Below are 11,986 nucleotides of genomic sequence, written 5' to 3' on the forward strand. Positions count from 1 at the left end.
CGCGGTGTTTATATACTGGATCTAGTGTATGTGTGATAGCTGGGCGGTGTTTGTGCACACTGGGCTCGGAGGCGGTGTCTGACCCGCTGTGCGGCGGAAGTGCAGCAGTAAATCAGTGCCCTCGGTAGTGTGCTCGCTGAAGTACAGGCGGCGCTTTGTTCCGTCGCGTCACGCTGCAGTCTAACGGAGAACAGCGGCTCTCGCTGGGGATGAAGGGCTCGGTCTCGGTCTCGGTCTCCGGCGGAGAATAAGCGCAGGATCCTTCTCATGAGTCTCCCGCGGCTGGACGGATGAGAGCGGCTTCATAAACACTCAGATCTCCACACACTCACGCTTTATTCCCGATCCACGGACACGATGGAGCAGGAGGCGATCTCGCCTTTGTTGGAGGATTTTCTGCTGTCTCCGCTGGTGTGCTGGGTGGGTGCCGCGCGGATCGCATCGCGTCGCGTCGCGTCGCGATGTTCTGCAGCGCTTCATCTGTGTGTGTGTGTGTGTGTGTGTGTGTGTGCAGGTGAAGACGGTCTCTCCGCTCGGCTCCGACGGCTCTCCTCTGTCCGAGTTCATGACGCTGGTGGACGGGGTTTATTTGAACGACATCATGACGGAGATGTGAGTACAGACAGATTCTCGTGTTTATAGTCACACATACGGGATATAACCCGCTGAATCACAGTAAGCCTGCTGTATTTGACTGATATCACGGTCAGCAGGGCTGTGATTGGGCCGCCTCTGGTCACGTGACTGTGTTTGTGATTATGAGTGCCATATTGGTTTGGATGCAAGAGTTCAATATGTCTGACGGAGGCCAGCAGCCAATCAGATTGAAGGATGGCCGCTGGCTCTGGAGTCATAAAGGGGTTGTGTTCAGTGTTTATGGCCTTCTCTCAGTCCGCTTTACTCAGATGTAGGTCACTGATTGTGTTGTATGAGTGTCCACTGCTGACAGAACCAGTGGAACCAGAGCTTCTCCAATCCAGTCCTCATGACCCCTGCTCTGGATATTTCACACGGCTCTCTAGAGCACGCTGGAGCCGGAACATTGTGTGAACACAAACACGTCCCTGGATTGATTCTGGGACTGATTCCGGGATTGATCCCAAGTCGATGATGCACGTTATCACGCGACTCTTTTACCAGGTGTGAAGCAGATCAACATTCACGATGAAACAAATACGTGCAAACTGTGCTGAAGCAGAGATCAGTTCGTTCCTCACTATCTGTGAAGTTTACTTCACTTCGGAACATTGATTCACAGATTAGCGCTGCGCAGCGTCTTCACACATGGACAAGTGTGACCTCATATACCTCTGTAAATACAAACTGAAGCAAGGAGAAACACACAGAATGTGCAGAGCAGGGGCGAGGACTGGATTGAGGACCGCTGCTCTAAGCCCTTGATCACTATACAGTTGGTTTATGGTTTACATCATCACTACGACATTAGATCTGGCTTTTGTTCACCCAGCGCTCGTTCTGGGACTGAACCTGGCAATGTCACTAGGTGCACGACCTGGGATCAGTCCCAGAATCAATCTGGGACGTGTCACGCAGAAGGCAACCATGTTCGGGCAGTTTCCCAGGACCAGCGTTCAGTGTGAAAGGGGCTTCTGTTTATAGGTCTGCCTGGGCTGTTATAAATGTGAACTAAATCATTTATATATTAAAGAGTTGTTTGGGGTGGGGATAAATTAAACGCGATCTGCAGTGATGCCATAATCGCAGTGCATTGTGGTCTATGAAGCAGCCTGAAATGTATAATGAAGCTCCCTCGGTCAGAGTCGGGGGGTCAGGGGTCGGTCCATATAGACTCCCCTCGTCCCCTTGATGTGGAACACACTTCAGGTGTCAGCGTGGAGTCCCCCGAGGGGAAGTGTTTAGGGAAGATTGTGAGTGTGTGTCTGGACTGGAGTGGAACACAGCCCGGATGGTTTCTGTCTTCTGATTGGTCAGCGCTTTGCCAGCATCATAGCGGATCATTATGACACAGGTCATGCTAACCGCTCAGGACACGTGAAGCGGTGTTATACGTCGAGGGCACTCGCTTTAAAACACAAGCCCTTGCTTCATATTCACAGTCGAGGCTAGTGTTGGGAGATCTGCTGCACTTTCATATCCTCATATCGTGAGCCCAGGAGATCACCAATACACGGTATTATCATGCTAATTTACTTACTTAATTACTTTTCTGGAAAGTGAACCGACTACAGCGTAAGGCTAAAAGCTGCCTTATGCTTTTAATATGACTGAAATTGTATATAAAGGGTTAGTTCACCGAAAAATGAAATTTATGTAATTAATAACTCACCTTCATATCGTTCCAAACCCGTGAGATCTCCGTTTATCTTCAGAACACAGTTTAAGATATTTTAGATTTAGTCCGAGAGCTCTCAGTCCCTCCATTGAAGCTGTGTGTACGGTCTACTGTCCATGTCCAGAAAGGTCAGAAAAACATCATCAAAGTAGTCCATGTGACATCAGAGGCTCAGTTAGAATATTTTGAAGCATCGAAAATACATTTTGGTCCAAAAATAGCAAAAACTACGACTTTATTCAGCATTGTCTTCTCTTCCGTGTCTGTTGTGTGAGAGAGTTCAAAACAAATCAGTTTTTGATATCCGGTTCACGAACGAATCACTGGATGTAACCGGATCTTCTTGAACCAGTTCACCAAATCAAACTGAATCGTTTTAAAGGCCATGTTGCAGGTTAACCACCACTGTCGATTAATGGGTACATAAATCACTCAAGATATGTATATCATTTTTAAAATGTCTCAAAAATGGTCTTAAAGACCAGTTTTTTACGTTTTTGGTATTAACGTTTTTTTTTTACACAGTTCGGTGATGACGTCACGTTGGGGAGAAGTGAAGGAAAGGTAGCCTCAGTCTAGTATGATGCCGCGTTCCAGGCAACCCATAACCCGTGTTTTTCCAACCTTAAACCTGTGAAAGTGCACTGGAACGGCAGTCAAACCCGTGACTTCCCACCCGTGAACTCGTTCTAGATCGATGTACTCCGAGTTCCGAGGTCACACAGCACGCGAAACAACGATGGCATAATACCCCTACGGATAATACTGCCTACGGATGCAGTGTTTGTGCAAGTTGTAAACGTTTAAAAAACTGTTTTAGGACAATGTTACGTTGCGATAAAAACTGGGATGAGGAAGAGGTGGCAAGAGCCAACATGTATGATGGCCCGCAGCCGTGTAATTAAGAACCTGCCAGACGTGAGAGGGCAAATGAGGAATTGCCAAGAACTGATGTCCGTCAAAGCTTATTAAATGCATGGTCCGAGGAGAATGAGTGGAGAGTTGGTGAAGCGTCCTGGTGAGTTGCTATCGTTTAGCATCGCAGCAATGAGCACTGGAGCTAGTCTACGAGCAGCAGTGCACAATAACGACACACACACACATATATATATATATATACATATATTTACTGTCATTGAGTAGCACCGAGAGAAAAATCAAGGTTTTCTTTATATCTAGTGGCAGAGATCATGATGTTAGTTCAGATAAGTACCGGTAACCTTTGTCATAGTGTCGTAGAACTGGTAAACGTTGTCTTTGTCATCTAGAAATAGAAGGCATCATGCTAGCTATATGGACGTTTCTAAGCGTTTATCTCTTCCTCCGGTGGAAATGTTGTTGCAAACGTAGCCGTGTGTGTGTCGCTGTGTTTGGCAGGTGCTTGTGTGGGCGGTGCTGTCCCATGGAAACTGTGCTGAAAAGCTTGTGCTGTAGGGAAGTGAGTGCGTTTGGGTCGCTGTTGGTCGATATCTCTCTATCTATCTGTCTGTTTATCTACCTATATATGTAGTCTATCTATCTATATATATATCTATGTATTTATCTATAATCTGCGCTATCTGAATACTCTCGTCTACTACTCGTCTCTCTCTAGTCACTCTCAATGCTCTCAAGGCGGCTTTGGTAAATTCTCTCCCCAAGGTGACGTAATGCAATGCATTGTGGGGGAAAGGAGACCGCTGTAAGATAGTACCTACTTTTTCGTATTATATTCCGTTTTGTGATACCCAACAACATAAAATACAATGGATAACAGTTTAAATGTTTATTACCAACAAGCAAATTGCACAAATTCATTGAAAAAATTAACCCTGCAACACGGCCTTTAAATGGTTCGTGTCTCCATTACGCATTAATCCACAAATGACTTAAGCTGTTAACTTGTTTAATGTGGCTGACACTCCCTCTGAGTTCAAACAAACCAATATCCCGGAGTAATTCATTTACTCAAACAGTGACTGACTGAACTGCTGTGAAGAGAGAACTGAAGATGAACACAGAGCCGAGACGGATAACGAACAGAAAACTGACTCGTTCACGAGTCAAGAACCGGTTGCGTCGGTTTTCGGATCACCAGTAGTTCTTTCGGACAGTTCGATTCAATAAACCGGTTGAAGAAAACGGTTCACCGGTTCTTTTGCGCTCGACGTAATGGCGTCATTGACGATGATTGCCCTTGATTCAAGCCTTCGGTTTACCCGCGCTCATAACATTAGCACAGAATCAGTTCAGAATCAATCACCAAAAGAATCAGTTCAGTTCAGACGCTCTGTGTGTCGGTCTGCTGCACACTGAATCACACATGCGCAGTATCATCAGCTCCTCGGTTCTCGAATCAGACGCGTCTGACAGAAACGGTTCTTGACTCGTGAACGAGTGCAGTGTGCTTCCAGAGAGGCTCCGCCCACACACACTTCTGATTGGCTGTGATATTTGATTGATCTGGTGTGGACACAAACTGTTTGTCGCTGGAATCTTGTCGAGTCATGTGTAGTTAGGACACAGTGTAACATGCAACACTGTAAAAACATGGAAAAAGAAATATAATGGAACAAATAAGCCACAATGTTAATTGGATATTGTTACAAACCTTATAATAATAATAATATTCCTGCTATTGTCAAAGGCATCAGCAACAGGTGATAATCTCTGACTATCATTGATACATAATACTGTCATCCAGCGCACAACCCTAGACCTGTGTGAACCTCACGCATCACATGACCTGCATCTGTGGGGGGGGGTGTTCAGCTGCTGCACCTGACACACACTCACTCACACTGACACAGAGACACACACACACACACACACTCTCTCTCACACACACACACTCTCTCTCACACTCACACACTCTCTCTCACACTGACACAGAGACACACACACACACACACACTCTCTCTCACACACACACACACACTCTCTCTCACACACACACACACACTCTCTCTCACACACACACTCGCACACACTCTCTCTCACACACACACTCGCACACACTCTCTCTCTCACACACACACACACTCTCACACACACACTCACACTCACACACTCTCTCTCACACACACACACACACACACACACACTCTCTCTCTCTCACACACACACACACACACACACACTCTCACACACACACTCACAGGCGTGTGATTGTTGCCGGCTCGGGCTCTGTGCAGGTGCAGCTTCACTCGGCTCACACACACACTCGCACACACTCTCTCTCACACTCACACACTCTCACACTCACACACTCTCTCTCACACACACACTCGCACACACTCTCTCTCACACACACACTCTCTCTCACACACACACTCGCACACACTCTCTCTCTCACACACACACACACTCTCACACACACACACACTCTCTCTCACACACTCGCACACACTCTCTCTCTCACACACACACACACTCTCTCTCACACACACTCTCTCTCACACACACACACACACTCTCTCTCACACACACTCTCTCTCTCACACACACACACACACTCTCTCTCACACACACTCTCTCTCTCTCACACACACACTCTCTCTCTCACACACACACACACTCTCACACACTCTCTCTCTCACACACACACACACACTCTCTCTCTCACACACACACACACACTCTCTCTCTCACACTCACACTCACACACTCTCTCTCACACACACACACACACACTCTCTCTCACACACACACACACTCTCACACACACACTCACAGGCGTGTGATTGTTGCCGGCTCGGGCTCTGTGCAGGTGCAGCTTCACTCGGCTCATTCAGTGGATGTGAAGAACAGCACAAACACATGATGAACTCATCAGAATTCTACGAGCACTGCTCACAGTGACACTGAGCAGTGTTGAACAGCCAATCACAGAGAGGGCTGCTGATCACATGATCAGAGGCACAGAGAAATATCAAACTGTTTACTGATGATGAGCACAGTGACACTGCTTGTGTTGTGATGATCAGGACTGCTGATGAAGGGTTGATGACCCCTCAGAGACAGGATCTGTAATGTGATGATCTGATCGTGCACCTCGAGTTACTGTAGTAGAGCAGAGAGTTTCATGATCATCACACACACACACACACACACACACTCCCAGAACAGAGCTTCGACCACCAAACACTTGCACTTCTCAGAGCAAAAACAGACAATCTTGACAACACTGCGTCTAAAACAGAGCTATAAATGCATGAATAGTAACACACATTCTTGTTTATTAAACTGATGTAAAACTGTTACATTTTGAAAATCAAAACCGCATTTTTTTTTGTAATTGTGCTGATCTTTTTTAACCATCATACGATATAAATATGAGACACATACAGGGGATTGTTGTCCTCGTATATTGGATTTGGGGTCATTTTTACTGCATTCAGCTTCTGCTAGTCCACATCACACAGTGTGTACTTCAGCATGTCAATAACCCCTGTGTGCGCGCGTGTGTGTGTGTGCGTGCGTGTGTGTGTGCGCGCGTGTGTGTGCGTGTGTGCAGTCTGTCAGAAGTAGGTTAGTCACTAGTGCTCGGGGCTGTGTGTCAGTGTGTGTGGGTATTGACTGATGGAGCAGTGCTGTTAATGACATTAGTGTGTGTGTGTGTGTGTGTGTGATCGCAGCTGTCCATATGCTGTTTCAGTCAGTGTGAATGTTGCTTATTATTGAACAACCACAACATCTCTCTCTCTCTCACTCACTCTCTCTCTCACACACACACACACACACACACACACACACACACACACACACACACACACACACACGCTGTAGTTCCTATCATTAGGAGTACTTTCCACAGGCGTCATGGTTTTTATGATACTCTCTCTCTCCTGACTCCAAACACAGAAAGCCTCACAGAAAACCTACGGCCCTCTTTCATAAATGTTGTTTAGTGTGTTGGTTTAGTGAGACAGAGCCGTTGTTCAGTGATGAATCAGATGAAGCTCATCAGTGAAATTTACAGCTGATTACAGAACCGCTTTACTGACGAGATGAGCATTAAATATCACATGTCATATATCTGCAGCCCTATAATGTAGTGGACACGCACTACTCTCTGAGCACATTTAATATAGGTCAGACCAGTACACACACACACACACACACACACACACACACACACACACACTCCTGGTCGATCACATGACGTCTGTCCTCTCAGTGTCTGCTGTGTTCCTGATTCTCAGCTCTCGTATGAAAGGCCTTCTCTTCTGCTGAAGACTGTGTTGATCTCGGTCATTACGGCCTGACCACATCACATCAGTTCAATTCAAGTTTATTTGTATAGCGCTTTTTACAATACAAATCATTGCAAAGCAACTTTACCGAAAATTACGTTTATACAGTATTTAGTAGTAGCTTATAAGTGGTGACTGTCAGTTTGTGCGCGTATGACAGGATTTTTCAGAAAAATTAATACAGGACGTAGTCAACCAGACGATGAACATTATTAACAGCAGTTATTATATGATGCAGTCACACATGTAGCAATATTTGTTAGTTCTGTTGTTGATTCAGGGTTAGCATCATCTGGGGTCCTCTGAGGGTCAGCATCATCTCTTCTCAGGTGTTCTGGATCCAGACTGGAGCTTGTGTAAATCCTAGTTACCACGGGATGAAGATCCAGCAGAAACAGAGAAACACATAGAGACATCATTAGCATAGCTGCTGTTCCAACAGAGTTAAATTAGTTTAACACAAGCTAAAGATTAAAAATGCACATTTGATCAGATGCAACTGCAGTGACAATTTATGAGATGCATTATTCGAATGCTTGGCGAAAGAGATGCGTTTTTAATCTAGATTTAAACAGAGAGAGTGTGTCTGAACCCCGAACATTATCAGGAAGGCTATTCCAGAGTTTGGGAGCCAAATGTGAGAAAGCTCTACCTCCTTTAGTGGACTTTGCTATCCTAGGAACTACCAAAAGTCCAGCGTTTTGCGACCTTAGGGTGCGTGATGGGTTGTAGCGTGGTAGAAGGCTAGTTAGGTACGCAGGAGCTAAACCATTGTGACGGGAGGAGAACACGACAGACACACTGGGCGTGGCGTCAGGCCTCGGAGAGGCTTTTATTAACAGAAATCAAATAAAACAGGATAAAAGTGGCCAAAGGGGAAGAGTGTCCAAAATAAACAGGGAATCTGGTGTCCTCGTTGTGCTGCGGGGTTTGTGTGGTTCGGGCAGTGTTCATGGAGGAAGGGTCCAGGAAAGGGGCGGAGTCCGCTTTTCGGTCCGGGGCGTGAGGGGCGGCGGCTTCCTCTAGCGGCCGCATCACTCTCGTTGGCCGCGGCGCTGGCAGGGGATGGACGGCCTGGCATCCTGGCCCGACGGCCGTGTAAACGGGTGCGGTTCCCATCCGGATCGCGGGTCCGGCAGCTCACGTCTCTGGTGGCGCGGGAGTCCCTCAACGCACCCTTTTTGGACCCACGAGGACACCAGTGTGCATGCATGAGGAAGAGACCGGCCTCCCAAGGAGAGGCGCGTTGGGCTTTTAAACAGCAGCGGTGATGAGGCTCCGTTTCCTTCAGGTGTGCCCCATGACACGTCGCCAGCCCTGACTCGTCCAGCGCCCCTCCTCTCACACACACACACTCCAGTCGTGAGCCTGGTGAAGGGCGGCGATTTAGGACGGGGTGCCGGTGACAATCAGGGAGGAGGCAGCTGACTCGTCACACCATTTAGGGCCTTATAGGTAAGTAATGATAATTTGTAACTGATACGGAACTTAATAGGTAGCCAGTGCAGAGACTGTAAAATTGGGGTAATATGATCATATTTTCTTGACCTGGTAAGGACTCTAGCTGCTGCATTTTGGACGACCTGTAGCTTGTTTATTGACGAAGCAGGACAACCACCTAGAAGTGTGTTACAATAGTCCAGTCTAGAGGTCATGAAAGCATGAACTAGCTTTTCTGCATCAGAAACAGATAACATGTTTCGTAGCTTGGCAATGTTTCTAAGATGGAAGAATGCAGTTTTTGTAACATGGGAAATATGATTTTCAAAAGACAAATTGCTGTCTAATATAACACCCAGATTTCTGACTGTAGAGGAAGTAACAGTACATCCGTCTAGTTGCAGATTGTAAACTACAAGATTCTGTGTGGTGTTTTTTGGTCCAATAATTAATATCTCTGTCTTATCCGAATTTAATTGGAGAAAATTATTTGTCATCCAATCTTTTACATTTTTAACACACTCTGTTAGCTTAGATAATTGGGAAGTTTCATCTGGTCTCGTTGAAATATATAGCTGAGTATCATCAGCATAACAGTGGAAGCTAATTCCGTATTTTCTAATAATATTACCAAGGGGCAACATGTATATTGAAAATAGAAGGGGACCTAGGACGGATCCTTGTGGCACTCCATATTTTACTGATGATAAATGAGATGACACCCCATTTAAGTAAACAAAATGGTAGCGATCGGACAGGTAGGATCTAAACCATCTTAGAGCCTTCCCTTGAATACCTGTATAGTTTTGTAATCGATCTATGAGTATGTCATGATCTATGGTGTCGAACGCAGCACTAAGATCAAGTAAGACTAGAAATGAGATGCAGCCTTGATCTGACGCAAGAAGCAGGTCATTTGTAATTTTAACAAGTGCAGTTTCTGTGCTATGGTGGGGCCTAAAACCTGACTGAAATTCTTCATACAGATCATTTTTATGCAGGAAGGTGCTCAATTGAGCAGACACAACTTTTTCTAAAATTTTAGACATAAATGGAAGATTTTAATAGGCCTATGATTTGCCAGTACACTAGGATCTAGTTTTGGTTTCTTAATAAGAGGCTTGATAACCGCCAGCTTGAATGGTTTTGGGATGTTACCTAAAGATAACGACGAGTTAATGATATTGAGAAGCGGTTCTTCGGCTACAGGTAACAGCTCTTTTAGTAATTTAGTGGGTACAGGATCTAATAAACATGTTGTTGGTTTAGATACAGTGATAAGTTTATTTAGCTCTTCCTGTCCTATATATGTAAAGCACTGCAGTTTATCTTTGGGTGCGATGGATGAAACTGAAGTGTTAGACGCTGTAGAATCTACATTCGCTATTGTATTTCTAATGTTATCTATTTTATCAGTGAAGAAATTCATAAAGTCATTACTATTTAACGTTGGTGTAATATTATAATCAGGTGGCGTCTGGTTCAGTCTGAAGACCAGCACATGCCTGGAGAAAGACATCACTGGATGAAGTCAGTTTGTGTCACCCCAGGCCGGTCTGTTGTGTTTTCATCCCCATGTGCTCTGTGTGACCTAGTTTGTCACTGCGTTTGATTTGATTAGTTCACATGTGTCTTGTTTATCATCCTCATCTGTCTGCCCCTCACTAACAACCTTACTTTAGTTGGAGTGTGCTTGGTTTTACCTTCTTCTGGTGTTGTAGATGTCCTGAGAAGCTTGTGTTGGAAGTTACCTCTCTTGGATGACCTGTTCTCCTGTGGATTTGGAATAAATTACTGTTTGTATTTATTGTAGTGTGACAGTTTGTTGTAAGCTAGATTGACAGATCTCAGAAAGCATCAGTGACAATGCCGTTGGTTTTCTTAAGTGAAAACTAACCAGATTATATTATATCATATTATATTATTATGGTCATGAAATGCTGCTTTTTATTTTTACAGGACAATAGTATGTATTATTACAATATATGCTAAACCTGTAATGTGCTCAAATATTTATTCTTAATAATGAGTGGGGGGGGGGGGGTCAGATTTTCCTGCTTTTTTGTCTTCAGCTGATCGCATGCCTGAGTTATCAGAGTCTGATGTGAACTTTACACATTTAATAAGTCATTTAAGTGACCGTGTTTAGAGTATGAATCTGAGCAGTTAAATTCCCATTTCATTTTTTCTTTTAGTAAAGATAAAATATTCTCTTAAATAAAAACGTAACATTTAATTAAAGGTGCAATAGGTGATTGTCTTCAAGATTGTTTTTTTTTGGTTATACTGGTTGAAAGTCTCTTCACCTCCCGATAGCGATCATTAAGTGCTCTAAATGTATTTATATATTCTGTGGAAGGCGTAGGACCAAGAAATGTACGTCTAATCAAAGCTCAGTGTTTTAAATGTGTTTCCTCCCTGTCTGTCAGAGTATGTATCTGCACACACTGTTCACACACACACAATACATCATTAGTGTGTACACACACGCTGTGCAGACAGAGCTAGTATAGCAGACTAACATCAACAACCCGGTCTTCCTTCCTGGTATTGTAGTACTTTTAAAGTCTTCTCGCTGGTGAATGACCCAGCAGACCGATTCAGATGACCAACTGGAGCTACGTGAATGAACTGTGTTCCAGTCGATACACCGTGTGCACTGCTCCCTCCTCCCTGAGCAGGGGTTTACTCCACTGATGAAGTCTATTGTAGTAATGGTGTCTCTGGTATTCTGCTCTGTGAGCATAAATGTGTTCAGGGGGCGTGGCTTTGAGCGGTGACGTTAGCTTTCAGTGCTATCCGGCTAATGCTGGTATGTTTAAGATCTCCTATTGCACCTTCAATAAAAAAAATATATTTACGTTGCTAAAAATAAAAAGCAAAAATGTCAGTAGACGGGAAAGTGTGAGCTTCTGGCTGGCAGAATGAATGTAGGGCCACACGATTATGACAAAAGTCATCATTGTCGATTATTCCCTTGAAATTGTAATTGTGATTT

The 11,986-nt window shown here is 44.8% G+C and overlaps 1 protein-coding gene across 5 annotated transcripts in view; it reads left to right on the forward strand.

Annotated features, from left to right (window-relative positions):
- Positions 1-11,986, forward strand: part of LOC132157516 (girdin-like) — a 69,634-nt gene continuing 57,648 nt past the window's right edge. For 4 of the 5 annotated variants that reach the window (XR_009437558.1, XM_059566888.1, XM_059566885.1 and 1 more), the window contains exons 1-2: positions 1-420; positions 515-612. Coding sequence is in view for 4 of the 5 variants with exons in the window: in XM_059566888.1 (XP_059422871.1) it covers positions 358-420; positions 515-612 (161 nt within the window). In the remaining variant the exon portion in view is untranslated. The remainder of the gene's footprint in view (positions 421-514; positions 613-11,986) is intronic. The other variant, XM_059566886.1, reaches the window with a different exon arrangement.

This window comes from Carassius carassius, chromosome 14, assembly GCF_963082965.1.
Source record: "Carassius carassius chromosome 14, fCarCar2.1, whole genome shotgun sequence".
NCBI classification, from domain to species: domain Eukaryota; kingdom Metazoa; phylum Chordata; class Actinopteri; order Cypriniformes; family Cyprinidae; genus Carassius; species Carassius carassius.